A 27,111-nucleotide genomic window follows, 5' to 3' on the forward strand; every position below is an offset into this window, starting at 1 on the left:
AATTTTTTTAATTAAACTGCAGATATTTAGATTTTTAAATTGCTTCTTCCCATTTTATATGTAAAAAGTAAAAGTAATGAAATTATATTTGACAAAAACATTATTAGAGGGAGTCACGTGTCCTGTCTTTATTGGGGGATTTGGTACATGTTCCTGAATGAGTTGATCTATTTAAAAAAGAAACAACAAAAAAAAACCCACCACAAAGTTAATTTTGTCTTTTAAAGTAGTTTTTTTTCTGTCTGGTGCAAGAGCCGTACAGTTCCAGAGTGGCCCTAATGAGCTGCCTTATAATGAATTCAGATCTGTGTCCTCTGAGGAAAGGAAGCATGTGATGCTCCGTGAAACAGTCATCATCAAGGCTGGAAACAGGAAGTTTTAAAAATGGTCTAAAATCACTGAGTCGTAGCTAAAGAAGAGTCACTCTAAAAATACTATGATGTGACCTCATTTGATGAAATAAACACGATGGATCACATGATGCAAACCAAACAAATTCAGTCAGTTACATTATTACTTGTCCACCTGTCCAAGTTAAAATATAGAACCTTTAAAATTAGAAATTGCCATCTTAGACTACAATTTAGATGTGTTTACTAATTTCAATTGAAGAATCAAAGCTTCTATTCAGAGAGGATTGTAAATGATGGATTATTGAAATCTTCCTGGGTACTGTCATGTTTGCCACTGTTTTCCCACAGTGATCCAGGGTACAAGTCCTATTTAGGGGTTATGCGTCGTTATTTGAGGTTCAGGGTCCGTGTGTGTGTGTGTGTGTGTGTGTGTGTGAGAGAGAGAGAGAGAGAGAGAGAGAGAGAGAGAGAGAGAGAGAGAGAGAGAGAGAGAGAGAGAGAGAGAGAGAGAGAGAGAGAGAGAGAGAGAGAGAGAGAGAGAGAGAGAGAGAGAGAGAGAGAGAGAGAGAGAGAAAGACTGTGATTTCCTTGTGATGGACTGGTGACCCATCCAGTGACCCTGAATTGAATGTGGTGGAGTTCTGAGAGATGGAGCCCTCCTGGCATGAAATTGGGTTAATTCTTGACATTCAGCTTGGGCCAGTTGGGTTCAAATCCTGGTAGCAGCAGACGGGGATCAAACTTAAAAATTAGTCAACTTGCTGTGAAGAGGCAACAGCTGAAGAGACTTTTGATATTTATGTTTTTACTCGCATATTGGAGGCTCTAATCTTGACTGATGAATACAACTTGATAGCTTCCCTCTCTGGACAGATCTAAACAAATACAATATGGGCTTAATTGTGTTAAAACAATTAATTAGAACTGATTAGCTCCCAAAAGCCAATACCAATTTGTTTGATAATTCATGATTGAACACGTGCAGCTGTGTTGAAGTTGAAGATGAGGAGAAACAGATGTTTGAGGAGGACAAGAGGAGTTCCCTCCTGGTTGTAAAGTCTCTCACTTGGAGCTACAAGCCAGAAAGAAATTAACAGTAACCACATGATGCCTCCCAGTATTTTCATAGAGAACACTTGCAATGACAACAGATCAGTGCTATCATGCAGATATTCACTAATTCAAGCAGTTGGAAGGCCGTTTGACAATGACTGCTCATGACAGTATCCCATCAAACCAGGCTTTCAGACATTCTCATATTGAAGTAAAGAAAAAAGGTTCAAGGCAAACCTGCAAACACAACAATAACAGACTATTTCCTCAGCACAATGCAAAAAGCAAGTTGAAGCAACTTGCCTGACCTCACCTCCTTTCTAACCACAGGGGCCATCAGAGTCTTGAAACAAAGCCACACACAAGTTCTGTTGAAAACAAAACTGATTTTTATTTTTTTGTTTCCCTCCACTTGTCATTTTTTTTAACTCCACTTCATTGATTTTGAAAACTTAAAAAAGGAGAAATGCATACTAAAATAAAACTAAAAGAAAAAAAAAAGACAAGTCACCAACTTAACAAATTAAAAAAAATACAATCATCGCTTCACAGCACTGAACATCTGTCTGGGTTGAAGACAAATGTTTGGGTCCTTTCATTCTGCCTGGTGTGTTTACATTGATACAATCTGGAGAAATGTTACAAACACTTGTAATCTCGGTGTGTGTAGTGAGCAGACCAAACAACATGCACTGTGGAGTGTGGACGCGCACGCACGCACGCACGCACGCACGCACGCACGCACACACACACACACACACACACACACACACACACACACACACACACACACACACACACACACACACACACACACACACACACACACACACACACACACGGGGCACTACCTCTGTGGGGGCCTTCCTGTTGACACAATGCATATCCTGGACCCTTTCCGTGACAAAGTGGTGTTAAACATAAGGCCCGCAGGCTAAAACTTGCACACCACAATTCAGTCAAATGTTTCAATAAAAGTAGCTGCTATGCGTGATTTGTCCACTTGGGATTATCTTGTTTAAAAAAAAAAAAAAAAAACGTTCTTTTTTTTTTTTCCCAACCAATGTGAGAAAATGTATGAAGATTGTGCTACTTTGTGCCACAACCAAGATGGAATCTGAAGTGGTTCTAGTTTATAGGATATGAATTCATAACATTCTGCTGCTCTGGCCACACTGAGTTTAAACTCGCTTTGACACTCCTGTCCTAACCCAAACCTTCAAGTAACAAACTTAAATCCTGACCCTACCTTAATTGTATAAAATCTCCTCTTCACCCTTAAATGCATGAAACATGTAAATTCATCTGCGTAGTGTGTTTCTAGTTCTTGATGCTCACTAAAACAGAAATACAAGTGGACTTTCGCACAGTCACTTGCAGCACTATGTTTTTGGTGTCTTCTTGTTGTTGAGATAATGCATTTTCAGCTCCCTTGTCCTGCCTTTAGTCATCACAACAATGTGCCCAAACCTAACCCTGATCATTGTCTCGACCTTCAACCCTCAAACACATGTTCATTGATGAGGGAGTTTACATTATGGACACGACAGTGTGGGTTGGACTTTAGGATAGTAGTGAGATCCTTGTTTTCTGGCTCTACTGAGATATTTACAAGCGCAACACACACACAGTTAACCAACACCTAAAGACATGAAAACAGCATTTACACCAAAAACAGCTCAGCAGGCAAAGCAGCACTGTTGGAGGATTTGAGGCCATTCTTACACAAAAAGCACATGAGAGCAACAAGACTAAAAGAGACCCAAATTATAAGCAAGAAGACGAAGGATGAAGCAGAGAAAAAAAGAAAGAAGGGTTCTACTTCCGATTGTAACCGAAGACAGCTCAATCCAATAATTATACACGGTGGGGCTCTTCTGGTGAAATTTGTTGCAATGAGCCATTTTCCAGTAATGGCTCCTTGAGTCGGAGACTTGTTATTTCCCACTTGAAGCACACCGAACCACCTTTTCTGTCATACATCCTGTCACGTAACGCACCAAACACAGTGGGTGCCACAGCGACTTCACTGCAACCTGGCGTCCCGTCCATCTTATAACAGCAACATAAATCAACACAAAAACACCAGTTGGCACTGTCACTTGTGAAAGAAATCCAACTTTCCCTTGTCAGCTTGCAGCACCACAACCAATATTTACCCATTGGGTGATTGACAGAGAAAATGCCAGGCGTGGGAGGGTAATTCTGGAAGGCCAAGTAATGGGACTCTTTCTATGTTGGAGATGTGAGGTGGGCGACTTAATGACTAGTGGAGACGCGGTGGGCGCGATGGCTCCATTGTGCTTGCGCGCTCCGTGTGAACATCACAGTTGCTCAGCTGGTGGAGTGCAGCATGCTGTTAATTAGCCAGACGTTCCTGTTCGTGCAGAGGTGAGTGATTGACAAGACACCATCTGTGGTCACAGTGAGGGTGAGACTGGTGGCTCTGTGGTCCGAGTGCTGAGGCTTTGATTTTATACAGAATATCTGAACTGAATGATAGGCATTATCTATCTATCTATCTATCTATCTATCTATCTATCTATCTATCTATCTATCTATCTATCTATCTATCTATCTATCTATCTATCTATCTATCTATCTATCTATCTATCTATCTATCTATCTATCTATCTATCTATCTATCTATCTATCTATCTATCTATCTATCTATCTATCTATCTATCTATCTAGTGATTTCATTCTCTTATTTCTTGTCATAACCCAGTCTAACACACCGTACCGCTGCATTCATTAGCTGTAGTAATGGAAAAGTACTGGGCCTTGATAGACTTTCAACATTGACTTTACCCATGAGAACTGAATGAGGCTGTAGATGGTTGGTAAACAATGGATAATTAGGATAATGTATGGGAATTAGCCGTGCTTTGCAGTAAAGGACATTAGCTGGGGATTTAGAACAATGAGAATGATTCATATATAATTGTCACTCCGCATAACATATCCGTTTGGTATACTGACTCCGGTGCCGCAGTGCCTTTTCAATTGCTCACATGATCAAATTATATTCTGCCACGCATAATTTCTTATTATTGCATTGCACACTCTCACCTAATGTTTGTGTAGATATACTAATCAGATATAAGCCTCCAGACACAGAGTGCCAATAGCTGCTGACGATGGCTGATGCAAAAGCTCCAGGTTACATCTCTGTTATTGCTGATAAGATACAAAGTATTAGTGCTGCACTCACCAAATGACACAAACAATGTAAAAAAAAACAAAAAACAATGCTCGTTTCAGGGTATAATTATTTTGCAAATAAACAACAAATCCCAGCCTGCGTTGACATGAAAAGAAAAATGAGTGATTCATTCTTCGATGGTTGGACGTGAACCATGCTCTTTGAGCACACAGTTTACTGAGCTGACATTACAGCTTGCCCAAATAGTTTCATGGAGGGGCTGAAAATCAATGCACGATTAGGAGTGTCTTGTATCAGGCATGATGAATTATGCTCTCTGTTCTAAGGCTGGTCTATAGACAGTTGATCAATTCAGCTTCTGGGGACCTGGTAAGGCCTGGCGGAGGAGAAATTGCTCTATTCCAAAGCCATTCAGTCGAATATATTGATTAACCATTGAGTCCTGAATTGAAAGTCTGTCCAGGATCTGCTTTACTGTAGCCAAGGTGCTGTCGGACAGGCTCATCCTGCAGCCATATACAAGAGACGGTTACATTCAAATTTCTGGAGGAGATGTACACTTTTCTTTTTTGGGTTATTCTTCAGTCTTTATGCTACAGTATTATATTAATCATAATATTTCACTACAGCTGCAATTATTTACCCTCACATCCATTTTGTTTCAAGTTATCTGACTATTCTGAGTAGGTGCAGTGCTTCAATGAACATTGGGGAGGTAATTTTGAAGATTCTTATTTCTATATCCCATTTCATTACACAAAACAAAACTGTAATCTGAAAAATATAATTGACTGAATATAGCTATAAACAAAAGTTACAAAAAAATGCTTTAAATAGCCCCTCTGGGATAAATAAAGTATTTTGAATTGAATTGAATTGAAAAAGTAGAGATTTTGTGCAAAACATTGAAATGCTTGATAACATAGAACAACTTGTTTTTTTTTATGCACTCTGAGCAACAGCTTCTGTAAACAGATAATCATAACCAGCTACAGGAGCCAATCAACACTTTCTCATCAGGGTGCACCGAATGTAATTAGGGGCTGAGGAAACGTCTTGTTTATATCACTGTAAACTCATTGAACTCCAGTTGGGGTGTTATTTATACACTTGAAGTAGGCCAGACTATGTTTGTGATCAAGGCTATGTTAATGCTATTCATATTACATAGTGCAACCATAAATAGTGTGTGTGGTACACCTTCCCCAGGGAGAGGCCACGCCGCTCAAGTTTGGGAGTGCAACATGAGCGCCTGCCCATCTTCCTCTCCTAAATGGAGAGTTCACTGTCTGGTGAGTGTCATCCCATCTCCCCCTGCTCCAAGATTTTGGATATGCATTGTCAAGATATCCTCCCACAGGCACCGTCAGACCAGGGTGCTCTTTCAGCATCCTTATCTACCCTCAAATTGTGCACCCGGGGGATCTGCTGCAGTCCTGCCCACAACTCTCACCAGAACTCCTGTCACACCACCAGAGTGACTCATTTACAGTACTGTGCAAAAGTTCATCAGATGGAGGCTGGGATCCGTAGCCATCACGTGATATGATCCGACTTGGCCCCTGATTGGTCCCAAATTAGTTTAACCAGTCAGTGACAACATGACTTTCTTCTAAAGATCGAAACTAGAGAAATAGATTTCACATTCTAGTTTCCTCAACTCATGTCCTGTTAAAAAAAAACAATAAAAAAATCATTGCATAAGTATTTTCACATAAGATTCCCTCCTTTCCCCAGCTTTTGATGAGTCATCATGCACTCAAGGGTAATTTTGGTTTCTGCAACCAATACTCATGTTTGGTTGATGTACCTGCAGCTTTGAAGGTTGTCTTCTCACCGCCAGCTTTGGATGTATCCTCAAACTGGAGGGGTAGAGTATCACACATCCAGTGCAATTAGAAGCAGGCAATCGAATCTGCAACATGCCCCTTCTGTTCTGAACTCTTCTTTTCGCTTCCTTTTTGTTTTACAAACTATTAGGCTCGACTGTACCAAACAACTGACACAAACTATTACTAAAAAAGCAAAGTCTGATTAAAAATATGCATAGATTAAGAAACTTTTAGCATTTTTTGCATTACTAAAAAAACATCACACTTATTCCGTTCCCATATGAAATTATGCAAATATATGTAGAACCTGTTTGAATCATTCTCAGCTCACCTAACTTGAAAGTTTAATACAGCTGAGTTACAGATTGGGTTGAACCAGCTTTGACAGTGCAGCTTCAGAGAAAGGAAAAAATGTTTTGCATTAAATATAGTGATTTCCACTGAGTACTGATTCATCATCAAACTGGTAAAACACAGAGGACACAGAAAGCGCTTCGAATGTGTTCTGAATAACCTGAAAAAAAACATGCCTTGTGTACCAGGAAGAAGTGGTGCAATTTAAAAGCAATTGGAGCTCACACTCAACACTGATTTAGTTTAGGTATTTGCTATTTACTGCTCCTTGTATGATGAATAAAAACTATTCATGCCATCATTTTTCAAAGCTTTTTTTTTTACTTTTAGTGCCTTAAACTTTTGCACAGCACTGTAAAATTCAATCTGGCCCATAAAAACATGTGATTTTGCTGCGTATTTGTACAAATGCTCACATTCCATTTACAAGCACAGCACCAATTTCCAATCACATTGTCTGATTTCTTCTTCATCTGGACCATTTACCCACAAACACAACATACAATATTTGTTTTAGTTTCTTTTGTGTTTTTTCCCCCCAAAATCCATCTGTACACAAATATCAACGTGCTTTTTTTTTTTTCAAACCCACACACATGACAATATGTAATTCTTTTGTCCATATCTTTATCTTCAGCTTTTTTTTCTTCATCAAGGACATATTATGTACATACAGATGTTATAGGCCACTGGAAGATCCAGTGGAACACTGACATGGAACAGTAGGTGAGTGACAAACTGATAAAGAAAATGGCATAATAGACAGAGATAATGAGAAAAAAAAATGGTTGTGACACCGGGAAAGTACCAAACGACCTGCTCTTGTGCTTGAAATGGGATCCGTCATTGTTTTTTTTTGTTGTTGTTGGGTTTTTTTTTAGCAACAAGATGCATGCACAATGTGTGTTCTGTCACAAAGACAACCCAAATACATCGCGGAGGGCAAGACTCTTGAGTACAACATGTAGTGTTTTAGATTAAGGGCCATTTAAAGAGAGCTTCACAATCATTTCAGAGTACTGTACACAATAAAAGTACAACAACAGACTTATTCGATATACCTTGTTAATGGTAGATTTCCAGATATTACACCACAGCTTTAACCATGACTGATATCTCTTGCACAGTAGAATTAGGGGTTATTGCTGGTTTGAAAAATAAAAACAATTAAAAAATAAAAACACATTCAGACATTTGATTCAATATAGAAGAATCCCATGTTCGGGTTGCAGTACTCAGAGTTCAGCCGGACTAAAACTCTCCATGCAGGCTTGTTATGGCAAATTTGCATATAGTCGCTGCATGGGAGCAGAACATTGATGCAGGGGACAGACGAGTGCCACCATGTTGAAATACAGGCATTCCTTCCGCTGTTTGTGCTGTAGGGGTAGAAGTGGCTGGATAATTGTGCCATGAGGGGTTCTGTAGTGCCCATGCCTGCATCACAGGTATACACTGGGGGGAGGGTGGGGGGGAGTACTGGTGCACCAAGACGAGGTCGTCCTTGAAGAGGATTCCTGTCAGTGGCAGGATTGAGCTTGATTTATGGGAGGCCATAACTGGGCGGCAGGAAGGACAGGTAGAGCCTGGGCTCCTTCGCTTAGCCAGCCACAGGTAATGGCTAATTACATCTTTATCTCCCTGCAGTCTGGTGGAACAAGAACTGACTTACAGCCACGGCCAGAGACAGACACGAATCCAAATCATTTATCTAGCTGGTTGGTGAAAGACACACTATGATAAGTGGACAAATGTGCTGTAAATATATGAGTGTGTTGTGTGTGTGTGATGCAGTATGACAGAGGGTCAAAAACATAAACTGTTACAAATTATAAATTACACCATCATTCACTGCTTCTGGACTGAAATGATCCCTCACACAATTTCTAATGTGTTTTTAAAAAGCTTGTCATGGCAAAATAGAGCACAGCACTTCAAAAACTTTACTTTTTTTTTTTTTGTTTTGAGTTTTTTTTTTCTTTTTTCATCATAGTTGTTGAATGTGTATGTGTGTGTGTGAGTAAAGTATAAAAATTATTTTTTCCTCACGCACGGCTCTTTACCATCAGATTTTGTTCTTTTTTTTCTCACATGGAATTACTATTCATAGTTATTCAAATACTTATTAACATCATCATCATCTTCGTCATGGTCATCAGTAATATTATTAACACCAAAAAAGTAAAAGCAGGTAACCTTGCAGCAAAACAGACACAGTGCAGGGAAGAAGGAACAGAGCGGGAGGGAGGGAGGGAGGGAGGGAGGGAGGGTGGGAGTGATGGGAGTATGGACTCACAACAGGAACATCTCTAGCCAGTACATGCTATCAACAAGCGACAAGGAAGATGAAGGAGCAGCCTTGAAACAGAAGATATTGTTGTCTGAGGACAGTCTCTTGCTGCTTCAGAAGACTGGAGCCATTTCAAGGCTTATGGGAGATGTTGTTCGGGGTGCAAGGTGACTGGAAGTCACTGATCCGGCCTCTGTACTGCATATATTTACACTGGGGGAGGGAGAATGAGGGAGGAGGACGAGGAGGAAGTAGGGCGACACAGAGCAGAGATTACTATAGCGATGCAAAAGGGCAACTAGACAAAGCACTTTGAACAGAGGGGCTGGGGGGGGGGGGTTAAAAAGGTCTGGGTAGTGAGGGAGTCCACATGCGAAACCTCAGTACAAACCCCCCGACTTACATAAAGGGGTAGTCAGGACCGACGCCGTCACCACCCACCCTTTTTTTTTTTAAATACATTTTTGACATCATTCATAGCAGCTTCACTGCTACACAGTTAAAACCAAAAAGCCATAGAGTGAATGTGTGTGTGCATGTGCATGTGCATGTGTGTGTGTGTGTGTGTTGGTGCGCGTGAGATCAACGCGTGACATTTCACATGGGCACCGATTCAACAATTTAACAGGTCACAAGACCTCCAGTATTACATTGTAAGTCATCATTATCACTGTATCATTTCCATAAATATCCACCATAGTACTGTGGTATTATGTATAATTTCCATAAGGCAAACATTGTAGGTCAGTCAATAGTCTATGTAGTATATTACATAAATGATCATCCATTTAGATTATCTATTTTTTGTCATTGATCACCAACACAATCCTCGTGAATTTACACTCTCCATAAACATCAGCTCGGTGGCAATAATGGGGAAAATAAGGTGAGGAGGGGAAGTGCCAAGTCAGACAGATCTGCAAAGCATTCTGGGAGACAAAAGAGACTGTGTGTGTAAGAGCAAGAGAGGAAGAGAGAGAAAAGATAGTGACGATGACTTGACCTCAAACTTGAATTGAGGGTGCTGGGGTTTGGGGATGGCAGGGGGGTTGTCGTGTGTTTGATGCAATGATTCAATGGCTCCTGGAATAATGCATATTCTTTTTGTTCACAGTGATGGGTTCGTAATTAAAGAATTTCATTTCCGTTTTCCATCCGTAGAGAAGGTGGGGGCAGGTGGGAGGAGGTTGGGTGAGGGGGCGTTCAGGGACATTTAAGGACAATTCCAGGTGGAGTTTGACCATTACAGCTTCAGCAGAAGAACAGCAGCGAGCGAAACACAAATGGCCATGCTGATGCCCATCCCTGCATGTAGACCGGTCCCTCGTCCCTGTAGAGAGCCTGGTCCTGCACACACATACAGGGGAGAGCAAGTAAAAGCAATATTAACAACATACATAAGGCTACAAATACTCATGTACAAATACTATGTTTTATTATGTTTTACATGACGGACACAATGCTCATGTATGCTTTATAATTTGCATCAGTATTACTGTTCTCTCACCATCTGATATTTGCTTTTGTGATAGAAATAACTGAGACTTTGAATTGAATTTAGATGATAGTGTAGCTGCAATGGAAAATACATTAAAGGCTGAAGCACAACAAGGAGCATTCCTGTGAGATAGTGTTTGATCTATTTGGATGTGAATAATGAAACCCCTCTGTAAAACTGTGACTTTTGTTAACTATATCGTGACAGATGACAAACAATGACACACAAAGCATTTTGTCTTTAGTTATAGCATTTTCTTGTGTTTGGTGGAGTGTCTTGTTGCAACAATGCTTCTTTGCAATGGATTTCATCATAGTGGAAAGCATCATGTTTGAATATTGACACATTTATAATAAACATGCACTTCAGGGATGCGCTGCAGGGATGTGTGCCATGGAACATTAGAATAAGTTGTTTTGCACTGGTAGACTTACCCAGTGATCAGGTACACGCGCACGCATGCACACACACTCATGCATGCACACGTCTTCGTATGATGCAAGCCGAAGATTGTGGACAAATGCACAATGATACCATCTATTATCCGATAATTCAATAACATTTAAAGGTTCTTCCAGGCATTTGCACACAACTGTCACATTTTTGGCTGGATTTTCTCGATCGCTCAATCCCGGCCGTTTGATATCTCCACCACTCCAGTAAATTTCTTCAGAGTTAAATAATTTATATCAAATAATTTCAAGACGTTACTGAATCCCATTCCAAGCTCACAGGCATTTACAAGTTTTCTTCTGATGGCCTACAAAAGCTATTTAGATGTTGGCAATACGCCATCATGCAGGTCAATAGAAAAGAGAACAACAGAGCCTAAATGTCAGCTGCTTGAATAAGACAGGTTGTGTGTTATGGGCAGGAACGTGCATGTTAAATAGGACCGGCTCTATCAGTCTCTCACTGACTAGGTTTTATTATCACCCCTATAACAGGAATCTCCAATACAACTATTTTCATGTTTTGTTTTTTTTTTCTTTGACAATATTCACTGAATTTGGAGTTTTGCAGTGAGGGGCAGCTAAGAGACACAACAGAAAGGAAAATCTGGGAGCCAGGGACTTTTTTTAAACTTATGAGTGAAAGACATCTGGAAAACAAGTGTTCCAGCAAGAATTACCACTTGAGTTGGGGTTGGCTCACTTTGCGCAGCCCTGAGTTCGACTATGACAGAAAATAAAGCTATACATGATACCTGGAATGAAACAAAGACATAATTCACACAGTCACACGTAGGCTAGTGCCTGTATCACTACTATTAGTTTAATCTGTCCAAAATTCCTTGATTAATTTAGCAGGGAAGACGGATGCGTAGATGGACATTCTGACTTGTGAATGAAGTGTTGTATTTCGCATGTTGAAGAGGGCAATATAGATGAAATGCAATACTAATTTATGTTTACTTGTTGCATTTGCTTTTGACACATCACAAAATAAATCCGTACAAACTCTTTTCATTTGGTAACATACATATGTTTAATCTCAACAACAGAGGTGCACGTTATAGTGTTTAGAGTTGATTCTTTCACCTGTCACATACAATACATTTTGATCGTGTCAAAAAACTAATGACATAAAGCACCGCCTGTCTCGTGGGAGTGTGCCAGAATGTCAAGCCAGCGAGACAGCATGACGAATACGGTCACTTTGGCACTGGAAACCCACACGACATGCAGCCCCCCTAAAAAATCACTGGTAAATACGTACAGCCACGGCAAGATTGACTTTAATCTTTTTCATTACATTGAGGTTCCTCATTTGAAGTTTCAAAGCAATTAAATGCTGACAAGATAACCTACAGCTGGGTTTTAAGTATTCATATTTTGTGTGTGCATGCGTGTGTGCTCTGAAAGCTAACAGAATCCACTGCAGCATGAAATCAAGAAGACAAACAGCAAATCCACCTCAGTAGACACTTTCATCAACATGTGCAGCATTCACAAGTTGAGATTCAAAGTAAAGCCTTTACAGGGGGAAAAAAAAAAAGCTAACTAACAAAATGCTACAAATATTATCAACTGACGGTGTGGATAATTTAAAAATAATTCACTAATTAATCACAATTCTGAGTGTACGGTAAGTAATCTTGACTTATTGCAGGATTTCTGAACTTATAATTAAAATACAAAATCAACAATTTAATGTTGAGAAATTGGGTTCAATCTAATTTCTTGCAAAAAACTCCAGCTCCTGTATCTTCGATAATGATCAATGATGGGATATTTGGTTAAACGGCTAAAACATTTTTTTTAAGCGGCCAGTCTGGGCTTAACATCCAGTTACTGGCAGGAATAGCAATTGATAATAGTGGGATATCCAACCATTCATCCATTTTCTACACAGCATTATCCTGTTCCGGGTCGTGGAGCTAACAAAGGTAGAAGCCAGGATACACCCCGGACAGGTCGCCAGTCCATCACAGGGCAAACACAGAGAGACAGAAAACAACACACTCTCGCATTCACATCTCTGTAACCAGTTTTTGGACTGGGAGGAATGTTGAGATATGTGAGTTTTTCCATATTTATCTCCCTATATCATGATTTGGAATGTTTGGTATATCTTTTAGCATCCAATCTGCATTCAATATAAACATGGTATATAACTCTGTACTGAGAAAATGAGATCATTATTTTGCATTAACCAAATTTATTCATACGTCACCGATCCATAATTCCTGCGGATATTTTGTTATAAACTCATGTTTAACAAAAATAAACAAAAACCCTCACTAACAGTATAATAATAAAAAAAATAAAAAATAAATAAATATGGAAACAAAAATTAACAGTAATATGCTGACAGTGATATAACTGTTATCAAAACGTTTTATGAAATCAAGGTAGAACAAACTACAGTCCTTGCGTGACCACTGTTCTCACACCACTGGGGTGCTTTGCTCTCATCTGTTAATGATGAATTCCTTTGGTGATAAAAAATTCAACATTTCAACTTTTTTGTCTTTTCCATCGCAATACCGCAGCAGCAGTAGCATTTTACACAGGAAGCGGTAGTGTTGGGGAAGGCAGCTTGTCATGTCAAATTAATGTTAAAGGAAAAAAAAGCTATTGCAATAATTTAGAATCAAAAACAGATGCACTGCCTGTGATAATGTCGAGGGTGGGCACTCGTCTGTTTCTGACTTTAATGCATGAAGTCAGGGAGCAAGTGCAAGCGGGTTTTCCTCTTCTCTGCTTGCCAACAAGACCTTTCAGTCTGGAGTTTACATTTTCTCCCTGCGGCACCCTCCCATCATTCAAAAACATGCTTGTTGGGTTAATTGATTGTAAATTTAGTGCATGTGTATTCATTTGTAACTGTCTCTCTGTAGGGATGACCTCTAACCCCATGACGGTATATCAAATAATCAATCCAACTGAAGCCTCACAACTTCATAACGTCAAAAATATTCAAAGAAAAAGCTGAACATTATTCCATATAAAATTACGTATTTATTTTCCTCCCATTTTTACATTTGTTGCGACAGCAAGTTTTCTAACTGGCACTGTTGATGTGCTTGGTTTTAACACAAGTTGCAGTTCCTGTGACATCTTGGCCTCGACGTGAAAACTTCACTTGATGTGTCTACGAGAGGACTAATAGTGTACAAAATGTGAATAAAAATATTGGATTTAAGCCAAGGCATTGCAAATGTCTGGAGGAATCATCTGCACATCGTGTGGTCTAATAGATTAACCCGGTGGCTTTTAACTGTATAAAGTGAAAGCTGGTACAGAGTGCCAGCGGTGGGAGTAATGGACTCACTAGCAAAGGCTAATTACAATAATGTGCCAATTTTGATGTAATAGTGGGTTGTTGATGATGAAATGTTGCCTGTGGCACCTTTAACATGGTGAACAAAGAGGTGCAAAAGCGGGGAAACAAGAGTCATTGGAGGCAATGATAGTGAGGGACAGCACATGAATAGAAATGCCACAAAAGTATCTGATTATGGTCCGATTTTCTGTGCCCAGGCCCAAACAGAAAGAGGTTTGTTGTGTTCTAATGATGGCAGCTGGAGATTAGGAGCAAAAGAGGAAGCATAAGGACAGATGATGGAGAGATAGGCTGACAGAAGTGGCAGCAGTGGTGGAAAAAGAGAGCAGGAAGACATATGGGTCTGGCAGAGGAGTGAGTCATTGAAGGGAGACTGGCCGAGATAATGGGCAAAGGAATGAAAGAAGAAAGGGGATAGATGAAGGACTCACTTAAGATGGTAATGCTGAATGCACTAAAGAGGGGCAGGGAGGGGTGTGACGGGAAATGGAAGGGTAGGAAATCGCTCATTGGGGACAGTTAATGTGAATCGGGCTCCCGGAGAAATGACAACTTCTTGGGAAACGGGACAGAGCAGAGAGACAGTGGGAGTGTGTACGGAAGAGAGATGAAGGGTGAGGGTGTGAATGAATGGAGCAGCGAGCGACGGCGAGAAAGAGACGGTAATATAGGCAAGCAAAGCTTTAATGGGGCGGAGAATAACGAAAATGGGAAGCACCGGGGGGGGGGGGGGGGGGGGGGATAGGAGGCTGAGAAAATGCTGCGCTGTGCACAGAGCCACAACAGACCGGGTGAGGGGGAAAGAAAGCGAATGCCACTCCATTTTGTGTTGCAGCTGCGGGCCATTTCTTAAGTGTGACCCCTGCACATTGACTGATAGTCACACCAAATTAAAGTGAGCTTCTCGGTGATACCATGGCTTTGCACACCTGTGTACAGTCCCCTGTCTACGCACCTGCATGCAGTTAGTTCTGTGTGATAACTTACGAAACAGCAGCATGCTGGCGTTTGAGGCCCCCAGACGATTTGAGGCGAAGCAGGTGTAGTTCCCAAAATGTTTTTCTGTAATATTGGTGAACAGCAGCAGCGAGCGTGTCTTCTCATTTTTGATCCTCAGGGTGTTGTCACTCTCTACCGGCCTGGGTGGTAGTGGCAAAAAAAAAAAACACAAAAAAAACCCCACAAAACAAAAGAAAATAAGAAATAACAAAGAAAGGAAAAAGAGTAAATGTGTGTGACAAGAAAAGAGAGATAACACAACACAACATCACACCTGGTGACACAGCCTTCATGAAAAACTTTTTTCCCCCCCTTGTCTCCCTTATCTCTGGAGACAACCATGCAACATAATCCCTTTCCACACATGCGCCCTGCTTCACCTTGGACTAATAGTGAATCTCCAAGTCCATAAATAACAGAGACCTCGTATTGGGGCCTATTATACTCTATTAACGGCTCTCTCTGGCCAAAAAGGCTTTGTCTAAGTACTTCAGTGTCCTGCATTTCCTGATGCCAAATCACCTAAATCGTCTGTGGTCCCTGGGACCTTTAAGAAACTTGAAGGGGGCAGTTTATGTGCAGGTAATATACAGAGAATATGTTGCCAACAAGCTAATAATTCTCCAAAGAGGGCAAAACATGCCTGATTAGCTCAGATATTATCTGATGTCAGAAGCTGAGTACATTGATGGAAGCCAAGACCACATTCACAGTGAACAAGAGACGTCTAAATGTTGTATTTGTGCCTGAAAATATGTGCTTTTAATCATCTTCTTTTAAGTTTTATTGATCTCAGTGAACACAAATATGTCAAAACAGATTCCTTTGTCTGATTAGAAATTATTAAGGAGAGAAAGGAAATGGCAATTTTTTTCTGAGAATCAATATTTTTTTCTTCTCTTACCTCCAGCTCTCTGTGATCACCTGCAGTAGATTTTGTTTTAGTATTGCTAAACATTTAAAATCTATTTATTCTCATCAACGCATTTTTTTCCCATTGTGTGTTGACAAACAACCAATCGGTTAAAAACAATGGTTTGATTGGAGCTCATAAAAGCTCTGTGTTAACTGTTACGGCTACTCTCCTGCACTCAGCCATTGATTAATCAATGTCAAAGCCACAAAACAAAAACACAGATTACCAACCTGGGCTGTGTGATGGGATACATGGACTTTTAAAACGAGTGATCATGGGGAGTTTTAGAGGGAAAATCTGGCCTCTTGAATTCATTACTGCTTTTTTCCTCACCAGGCACTTTGTTTCGACAGTTCAGATTTCAACCCTGAATCAAAAGCTGCATGTGAAGATCACAGCGGCAAGTAATCTAGATTCAGTCCGATTGAAGGTAATATAAATAGTAATCAAGACAAAAAAAATCCAACCTCTTGATCTCGTATCATGCCTACCGTGCTCTTTAACAGCAGCTTTGATAGACATAGATGTTCCTTAAACCCCACTAATTGAGAACAGATCCTTCTCATAATGATAACCGCTAGAGTTTGGGTCTGCAATCTGTAATCTTGATGCCCAAAACAGCCACTTTTGCTACTTTTCACCAAATAAAATTTGCTTGGAGCTGGAAAAGAAATTTTACCTTTAAAATGAGAATAATGCAGTTTGAAAAGCTGTATAGTTTCAGTTTCAGTTGAAACCAGTTACCGGTCCTTGAGGGCCACAGCCCTGCACGTTTTGCATGTCTCTCTGCTTCAACATAGCTGATTGCAATGAGCAGCTCGTTATCTGGCTTTGTGCTGAATGAGGTGATGAACCATCAGGACATTCAGTGGAAAAAGACATGGAACACGTACAGAGCTTCGGCCCCCGAGGATCTGAGTTTGACACCCTATATTGGGAAAAGAAAAAAACAATTTATTGATCTTTCTTTGTTCATGCAACAACCATATAATCAAAACAAATCCTGTCAGTTGAAGGGTTTAAAGGTTACTGCACTGCATACAGTATATATATATATATATATATATATATATATATATATATATATATATATATATATATATATATATATATATATATATATATATATATATATATATGCAATGTATTTAAATAAATAAAAAATATAAAATGTTTTTATTTTATATGAAATTCTTAGCTGCTGTACTTGTGGACTACATGAACATCTCAATGCAACTATATAGCCCACTGCCATGTGTCATTAAAATCAGTATGCACTAACTTGCATCTCACATGAAGGAATATTTTTCATAACAGGACATTGTCTCAATAATGGGAAAAGATTTATCTCCCAAATATTCCAGCAAGTGTTGTCCTTGAATGGTGACATAGCCAGCCCATTGCCAACTTTATGATCCCGCCAATAAATTCAAAATAAGCCAATATTTTTAATGTAGTAGTAAAATATCTAGGCTTCACTGTGAATAAAATATGGATTCATAAAAATTGTATCCTGCTTCATTTACATTTTAAAATTGTTCCAATCTTTTTGGAAATGACTTCACAATTCAATGACACTCAGGATTAGTGAATGACGAGAAAATGATAGTTTTCCCTCAATTTTAGGCAGGTTTTTAAAGCATTTGATTAGCTTTTTTTAATAGCATTTCGCTCTGTGGAATGTGGCTGAAAAAACCTTTTAGTAACAAAAGAAAAAACTGAAATAAACCATATTGGGTTTGTAAAGTTGGACGAACTGGTAATTTTGCTTTGAGCAGATGAAATTAAACATAATTAGCTCTGAACATGTCTACTTTCTCACCTGTGGTCATCTCTGTACCACTCAAAAGAGGCTGGTGGGACTGCCATGGCTTCACAACGCAAAATGGCTGTCTTCCCCAAATGTGCTGGCATGTTCTTCATGTCCGTGATCATTGGTGGATCTAGTAGAAATTAATATCAAGAGAGAGGGAGTACACATAAACAGAAATATCAGATTCAAAATAGCGGCATGCAGACACCCGTTCTGAAAAGTCAAGTCAGGTCTCTCCACAAGGTTGAAAAACACCCACAGAGAACTCAATTAAAATGTACACATAATAATGCATGTGCAGCATTTACATACATTATTAATACACCATTGTGCACAAGAGGTTTTAACTGAATTATTACCTCAGGGAAATTGAGGGGTTCACGGAGGGATACTCACAATTGACTGTGACTTTGACCTTGCGCTGGTCGGGCGGGGCCACGCCGTTGTTGGTGATGCATTCGTAGTCCTCGGCCTGCTGCCTCTTGATCTCGGTGATGTCGAGGAACTCCCCCTCACTCACCAGCCCATCTAATGGAGCAAATTGGAAGTCAAAGGTGGCCATATAGCAAATAAAAGTGTTGACAGGTTTACTTTACAGCTGGTTGAGATAATTTATGTGGGGAAACGGTTGAGAAAATTCACAGAAATCTGTAACAGAAAAACAACGGAATATCGAATAGCATTTGGGAAATTTGACTTGATTTGATGTTGTGACAAAAACAGAGATGGAGAAATCCAACTGTGTGTGTGTGTGTGTATTTGTGTGTGTGTGTGTGTGTGTGTGTGTGTGTGTGTGTGTGTGTGTGTGTGTGTGTGTGTGTGTGTGTGTGTGTGTGTGTGTGTGTGTGTGCGTATTTGTATTTGCCCTTTGAAAAGTCACATACAATATTTCAATCATCGCTGACAAATTCCTGCAGAATTCCCGCAGGTCTTGCCATTTTAGTATGTTTTTACATTTGTCTCTTGTAATTATTGTAGGTATTACTCAAGCACATTCAGTTTTTCTTATTTCTTTGTCCATACTTTCACACAAATTTTTCACTCAGACATTTACAAAAACACTGATGATGAGCACTGATATGTAATTTTGCAGATATTTGAAATGAGGTTTCTTTGAACAACAAAACTGGAATTAATCAATGTCACTGTAACCATGCAGAGCTCTCATCCCCTTTGAGCAGATCACAATTATAGCTGCTCTACATGTACTGAGTTTAATCATGTCCACCTGCAGATCTGTTAAAATTTGTGGTGGAACTGGTGAACTGACCAACATGGGGTAACTCGCTGAAGCTTTATTCAGTTTTTGTCCGGCGAATATGGTGGCCAGTCATAACGTCAATAAGATGACAGTCAATGAAAGTGACATTGTATCAACAGGAACTCCAAAGGGTCATGTAATAATATTGCTGAAGGAAACTTGAAAATCCAACGTGTCTGACTTTAATAGATAGTAGTAGTACACATTGTGACTGAGAAGTGCTCAACACATTACGACAAAGCAGCTGAGGTTACACAGGTCGCCTGCCTCTTTAAAGGATGGTGATGGTTTTTTTTTCCACCATACTTCATGTTCACTTCATGAATTAAAAAGCCCCACTGAACCAAATATATTCATCCATCCATCCGTTCAGGGTTGCAGAGCACTGGAGCCAAGCCCAGCTAACTATGGGCGAGGTCTTTAGTCCATCTCAGGGCAAACACAGAGAGACAGACAACAGCATTCACACCCAGTTAACCTCAAGCGCATGTTTTTGGACAGTGGGTGGAAACTCACTCGCACGCAACTCCACATAGAAAAGACCAGCCACGATTTCAACCAGTGACATTCTCCGAGGTGAGATGCACTCACCACTGCTGCACAATATACTAGCTCTGTAAAATAATAGGTCAGTTGGTGAATTGCAGTGTAAATGCAAAGTCAGTAAACACAATCTGACATCACTGACACCATTACTTTCAAAGTGTCAAGGGAGATTGTAAGCCTGGCTTCTAAGCCCTGCACACAGGGGGAGACAGCTCATTCACCACATTACATAGTGAGAAGAAAATTTGGTTGTTATTTGATGTTGACAAACTCCCAGGTGCTCCCAAAACCAAATTAGTCAGTCTCACACTTTCGTTCTTTTTTTCCGTGGGCGATGAGGAGGCACAGAATCGCTGCAGAGGGGGAGAGTCAAGGGGACGGGCAACAAGTTATTGCTCCTTCATGTGAGGGGAAGGATGCTGGGGGTGTTATTGGCTCGACAGCAGCAGTGAGAGAGAGAGAGAGAGAGAGAGAGAGAGAGAGAGAGAGAGAGGGAGAGAGAGAGAGGGAGAGAGAGAAAACAAGAGCAGAGACAGAAGACGAATGAGCGTGCGCTCCCTCGTCTCTGCAAGTCTCAGCAGCCAGCTGTCTCAAAGCCTCCAAAACCATTAGGCCTTTTTTCCCCCCCTCCCTTTACCCCATTAAAGGAGTCAGACTGTGGAACACGACATAATATATAATCTCGGCACTAACAAGGAAATCCAGCTCTTAAATTGCCGCTCACTTTTCCCTTTCAAAGGCCTCCTCCACAAAACATGCACCAAACCACTGTCGATCAGTAGACCTTCACTTCCCCTCACAAACACACCAACAGCTCCTGAGTGCCACACAAACACACACCCGTGAAAAAGACGCTAAACGCCACGATTATTCCTGTCAGAGATTAGTGCGGCGGTTCTAATTGAAGATTATACTGGAGGATTATTAGTGCGGCTACTGAGCTGGAGACGATTATTTGCAGCTGCTGCGGCAGAGTCTGAGCAGCGAGCGACAACTGCGATGATGGGTGCTTGTGCCACGCGAGCGGCTGCAGGCGGGCGCGCGGGTGGGTGCACGGGGGTGGGGTGGAGTGGGTGCAATGTTATTCACTCATTCCATTAGTCTAATAAATACAGCTCTCTCGTGATATCTCTGTCAAGCAAGCAGAGCACACAACTTTTGCAGGAAGGGGGTGGGGTGGGAGGGGGGGGGGCTGAGGCAGCAAGGAGGGGAAAAGGGGAAGAATAAGATAAAATCAGACTAACACTGGAGAAAATACACACACAAAGCTGTTACAGATGAGTTCCAAGAAATAAAAAAGGACAAAGAAAAAAAAAAAAAATGAGAGCAATTGAGCGCAAGAGTGCACAATACAGACACAGAGAGCGTGAATTTGCTTGCAATGCAAGGGGCCGGAGACACATAGATATGAAGATAAAAGAAAGGGACAGAAACAGTAACATGACGAGGGGAAATAGTAAGAGATGTTGAGTCGGTTATTTGATGTGGCTGGCTTTTTTTTTCCTGTGGACTTTTCAACCACGGCACCAATGTGTGATGTAATATAACAGTGCGAAAGCAGCACTCTCTCTTTCTTCTTTTCCCCTCCATCTCCCCTGAGGTTCACCTGCATTGCACACCTCTCTTCTCTTTGGTGGGAGATCATATCTGAGCTGAGCTGGGCCCTGGCACTCCCACAATGGCCTGTAAAATACAGCTCCATCAACCACTTATGGCTTTTGAAGGAGCCTGACTCCTGACCACCAGAGATAGTTGGCTTGCACCTGAGAAGAGAAGGCGGGTGGGGAGGGGCATGGATGAGGAGGTGGTGGAGGTAAGGGCAGATCAGGAGTTCTGGCCTGTCCGGCAGTGAAGCGGCGCTCTATTTCATCACCAGCACTTTGAATTGGACTACATCATCAGGGCACTTGATTTCTCTGCTCCTCTTATCCATTTCCATTACAAAAACTAGCGTCAAGCCAGAAAGGTCTGATGTCAGGTTAAAACAGAGACAGATGGACAGGCTGACAGGCGGTGAAACCTGTTATTTGGAAGAGTATGGGGATGAAACAGGTGTTATCTGAGGCAACGGAAACAGCTGAATTTAAACGAGGAAAGTCCATTCAGCCGAGTGCTCATCTCTTTGCTTAAAAAGATCTCTATGTTTGGTTATTGTATGTTCTTTCTTTGGTCACTTGCAATGTGAAGCACATCACAATTATACCATTTTAGGGACATTTCTGAAAAGAATTGTCATATAAATGTCATAAAAACACCACTCACTATAATAATATACTACATTATCAGAACAAAGACACCATAGTCACAATGTAAATTTAGCACTTGTATTTATCTTATTACATTTACCAAGGATAAAATACATTTATAATAAAGGACCTAGGTTGGCAACAACTGATTAGACACAATACAGAGTGACATGTGGAGGCTGTGCTAATTAACCTATTAGAACCTGAGGCAACATTTATGTAAATACTGTACCATAACGACTGTCTGTGTTTTTTTAATGTTTTGAAGCTTGGCGCAATGCAATGCTTATTCCCCTTATTTCTACACCTTAAAGATTCATTTTGTTAGCCAGAGTTCTTTGAAGCAATTATATGAATACATTTGGGAAAACTGTGAAGGTGTTGCTGAAGGTTTTAATGAGCTGAAACACTGACATCTAGCATCGAAAGTTGGTCACGTTAGATTAACTCTTTTAACTACAAGAGTGAGCACATTTATTGAAGTCAAAGGTTGGCAGTTCTTTAAAATTACTGTGTGGTCTTGACTGTGCAGGAGCCACTGGAATGACTAATATTTAGATGCAGCTAAATCTTCAGATTTTTGCCATTCTTTTACATTTTCTAGATATTATTGATGGTCGAGGAGTTATGGTTATGTGAAGTGTGTATACCAGTCCTGCCAGTGGTGATGGAATAAAAGGATTGTGTCAATATGGAAACCTCAAAAATCATCTTTCAGGGCTTTATCTAAAAAGTTTGTTTTTTAATAAGATTTCTAAATAACTTGACATTCATCAGCAAGTGACAGGTTTTAAATTACGGTCAGTTTGTCTGGGACGGACTGTTCCAGCCGATTCGACTGAGGGGTAGAGCTCTACAAAGATAAGTCACTCCCAAATTTACTCGATAACACAAAGAAAGAACACAAGCACACACACACACACATACTACCATTAGTTGTAGTTACTCTTTTAAATGATTAATGCATTTTATTTGAGGGGGTCAGGTAAAATTATTCGACATGCTGCTCAAGATTGTAGCATGAAATATAATTTTCTTTAAACACTTGAATTTCTGAGTGAGCAAAAAAAAAAAAAAAATAATAATAATAATAATTACAAATCCCCTCAATTGTCTGTTTTTATGGTAAAAAAATTCAAGAAAAATCAAACCCAACAATACATTGATATCACAGACGAGCATTGTCTGACTGAAGTCCGATGAAGCCCGATGAAGCTTATTCACTTATTCGCTTATTCATTCTCCCACTGTGATGATTCAGGCTTGTGTGACATGTTCTTTTATAGCCATAAGCGCAGTACTTTCATTTTAGTTAATCCTACACGTTGCACACCGTCCCGCTGATGTTAAAACTTACTGACGTGTATTAATGCTCATCTAAAAATGGTTGCCAGCAACCAAATGCTTTTTCTTTTCCATATCTAGATTCAGAAATATTAGAGAGACATATTTTTGTCCATACATAAAATTAATCTTCAATTTTTCTATGTTAATTGCGGTGTTAATGGGAAGAGGCAATGATTGTTGATGTGAGAAGGACCACATTGCCAGCTTTAATCTCTACTACAGGCTGACTTTTTTTTTTTTCAATTTCACATTTGTTATTTGAGCAGCTACAATATGCACAAAAACTTCTCTTCGGACACCCTTTTTTTATTTCCACCTGTCAGCTGCATGCCTTTGGACTTTCCCTTCTTTCCTGTCACCTGATTTCCCACCTACCTGCACACCTGCTCCTGATTCCCACACCACCTGTCCCTCATTACCTTTACTTAGTATAAATACTTGCCAGCATGTGCCATTTATCAGACAGATCCTCTAATGCACTCATAGCCGCAGTGTTCAAGCCTGTACCCTAGACTAATTCGCCTCTACTTACTGTTGCCCACCTCTGCAACAAATTCAAAGCAAGCCATATTTTAATTATACCTCTCTGTTGTTGAGTCCACTGCATGAGTCCACATAACACCCACCAGAAATATCACAAAGCAATCTGTTACCAGCAATTGTAAACAACTTGTCACAAATATAAAAGGGTAACTGTGCCATGTTTCTGCCTATCATTCAATCGCTGACATGTGAGCTTGAACTAAAAGTACATCCGCCGATCTGCCTACAACAACCGTGAACATGTTCTCCTGCTAAGTCCGTGTGCCTGGGGGTTTTAATGGATGGTATGTCAGATGATAAGCCTGAGCTGTGCTGGTGTATTTAACTCAATGAGACGAAATGCCTGTGTGTGTGTCTGTGCAGGTCAACTGATGGATGCCAGTGAGAGTGATTGTATCTCTGCTTTAGTGAAGATACAGGAGGCGGTGCCTGCAAATAACAGTGCAGAGCAGCATTACTATCTGCACTGTGAGTAAAGACTGTGGTAACTGCAGTCAAGTTGCAGAGGGGTCAGAGGCTTTCGAGGGGTCCCTTTCACCTCTGATGGGATGGAGACTCCTGTTCGACCACCACCTGGCACACACACGCACACACACACACACACACACACACACACACACACACACACACACACACACACACACACACACACACACACACACACACACACACACACACACACACACACACCCCTCACCTCACTTCCTTATGCCCTCCTCTCCTCCCTGCCCCTCCCTGTGGTTTCTCCATGTACTCACTGAGTAATGGGGACAGATGGGCAGCAGCTTCTTGCTGTTTCTTTGGGCTCGGCCACCCCCCCTCTCTTTCCGTTTTTCTGCCGCCCCCAGTCTCCCACAACTGATGGCTTGCTTGCAGAGACTCCCACAGAATAGTAATGTGGGCCCTATCTCTTCCTCCGCAAGCTGAAGGGTTATTGGGAAGGGGGGGTGGTGTGAGATGGTGGTTAGAGGGAGGATTACTGCTAACAGAGGAGAAATGCTGGAGGGTTTCAAGTGAAGACAACTGCACTGAGTTTGTGATGTTAAGGTTGTGTGTGTGTGTGTGTGTGTGTGTGTGTGTGTGTGTGTGTGTGTGTGTGTGTGTGTGTGTGTGTGTGTGTGTGTGTGTGTGTGTGTGTGTGTGTGTGTGTGTGTGTGTGTGTGTGCATGTTCATGCATGTTTTCCTTTGCACATTTGTGTGTACGTGGGTATAATCATTACTGGACTTGTCCCTGTCTCAGATATATGATGCTGTATTGTTTAGGTTCACAAACACGAACTGTGCAGAGAAGCCCTTGGTTTTCATACTGTATCAGGTTAACCTGGGTACAGACAGAGTGGAGGATGTCAACCAGACCACAAGTAAGCCCAAAAACTGCTTATGAGTGCACCAGTACAGTAGGTTGGCCGAACGGTATAATTACAGGGTGTTGAGTAGCTGTTCACACTGACCTATTTATTACTGCAGTCTGGATACTGCATTTGATCTTTGCTGCCACTGCAGTAGTCGACTACAAATCAGCCAATAGCGGTTGTGTGAAAAGCACTTTAGTCATGACTTTGGTGACAGAGACTTTCAAAACACTATAAAGTCTAAAATAATAATCCTCACTGAGTTCCAGCTGTCAGATTCAAAACTTCAACAAAAGATATTTCTGGCACACACATGCCGATTTTAAACACAACAAACAAAAGTTCGCAGTTGACAGTTCACCCAGTGGTCAAAAGGATCCTAAGCTTTATCCCACTTGAGAGAGAAACAAGAACACAACTGAATAATGTGCTGACCTTTTCCTCAAAAACAGACACATAAAATACACTCTGAAAAAAACCAATATTGAGTCATAACACAGTGGTGTATTAAATAAATGGCATTTTCCTTTATGTTCCTAGCAGGTGACACAGCACTGCCAATTACAGTAATAATGCTAAAAAACCCCCATCTCCAGTGTTGTGACATCCTTGTGCTCTGTGCTGCCTGAAATAAGTGAGGTGATATCAAGTTTCTGTGGAGCTTAATGATGAGCCATTCATTTGAATCAAATGTTTTGGAGGCAGGGAAGCATCTAAAACATGCAGAGATTTGGGAAACAGCTGAGAAACACTGCTCTGGAGGCTTTGTGAAGGTCGTTTAGTCCAACTTTAGAGACTGGCGATGATCATAGCGGGAATACATATACAGATTAAATGCTGTGCGCATCAGATCAAATGGATCTGACTTCAACCATCGAGCCACACATCCCGACCACCCAGAACCAGCTCTGGTTCTTCACACCGACAGATGCTGAAAACAGCTGATTTAATGCCAAAATTGGCTGTTCACACAGTGATGCCCATTGACAGGGTAGATGAAGACAGATGCTGATGATTACGGTAGCGCAGTGGGAATAATTACGTGTAATGTGTGGTTATTTGGGACAAAACACTGGGACATTGGGGAAAAAGGAGGAGTGTGAATTTAAGTTAGCCACAGACTAAACAGCTGGGTTTAAGAATGATGACACACGAACAAAGGATAAAGACGCAGGCATGGGCTGAATGCTGATAAACCTATAGGCTGAGAGGGGAAAAAAAAGACCTCAACAGGCAAAACCAGGTTAGGGATGAACTCAAAAGACAGAGATAAAGGTGAAGCTGAGAACAAGAGATCAGTGGATCTGAAGACAAGCAAACAAGAAGGGGGGGGCTTACATTTCTGGTCCTTCCAGGTGACAGTGGGCTCAGGTCGACCAACTGCCAGACAGTAGAGATTCACATTCTCTCCCTCGTTCACCGAAACATTTTTAGAGATGTTGACGATTTTGGCTGGCACTGGAAAAAAACAAAAAAACAAAAGCCCAAGACCATGCTATTAAAATTTGACCTCAAAATCACCTTTTCTGCTGGCATACATTATTGATAAGATGTGGTAATACAGTCTGTAAAGGTGTTTAAAATATAATGCAAATCTCTGCACCTTAGACAGACAGGCAATCAGCTGATTAATGAGCTGTACCCGAGTGCTTACTGAACTGTGCAACAATATGCTTGACCGTCTACTTAAAATGCACTGAATTGTAAATTGCTGCAAATGGGCATTAAAGCCTCCCTCTCCTTCTCGTGACA

General features: G+C 40.8%; 1 protein-coding gene across 1 annotated transcript in view; it reads right to left on the bottom strand.

Moving 5' to 3' along the window:
• Positions 1-10,273: 10,273 nt before the first annotated feature.
• iglon5 (IgLON family member 5) overlaps positions 10,274-27,111 on the bottom strand; it is a 107,278-nt gene continuing 90,440 nt past the window's right edge. Inside the window, exons 4-8 of the mRNA XM_080501351.1 lie at positions 26,698-26,817; positions 18,460-18,591; positions 18,073-18,193; positions 15,323-15,474; positions 10,274-10,395 (exon numbers count right to left, since the gene is read on the bottom strand). Coding sequence (XP_080357477.1) covers positions 10,292-10,395; positions 15,323-15,474; positions 18,073-18,193; positions 18,460-18,591; positions 26,698-26,817 — 629 coding nt within the window. The 3' untranslated portion in view covers positions 10,274-10,291. The remainder of the gene's footprint in view (positions 10,396-15,322; positions 15,475-18,072; positions 18,194-18,459; positions 18,592-26,697; positions 26,818-27,111) is intronic.

The sequence above is a fragment of the Blennius ocellaris genome, assembly GCF_963422515.1.
Source record: "Blennius ocellaris genome assembly, chromosome: 8".
Taxonomy (NCBI): domain Eukaryota; kingdom Metazoa; phylum Chordata; class Actinopteri; order Blenniiformes; family Blenniidae; genus Blennius; species Blennius ocellaris.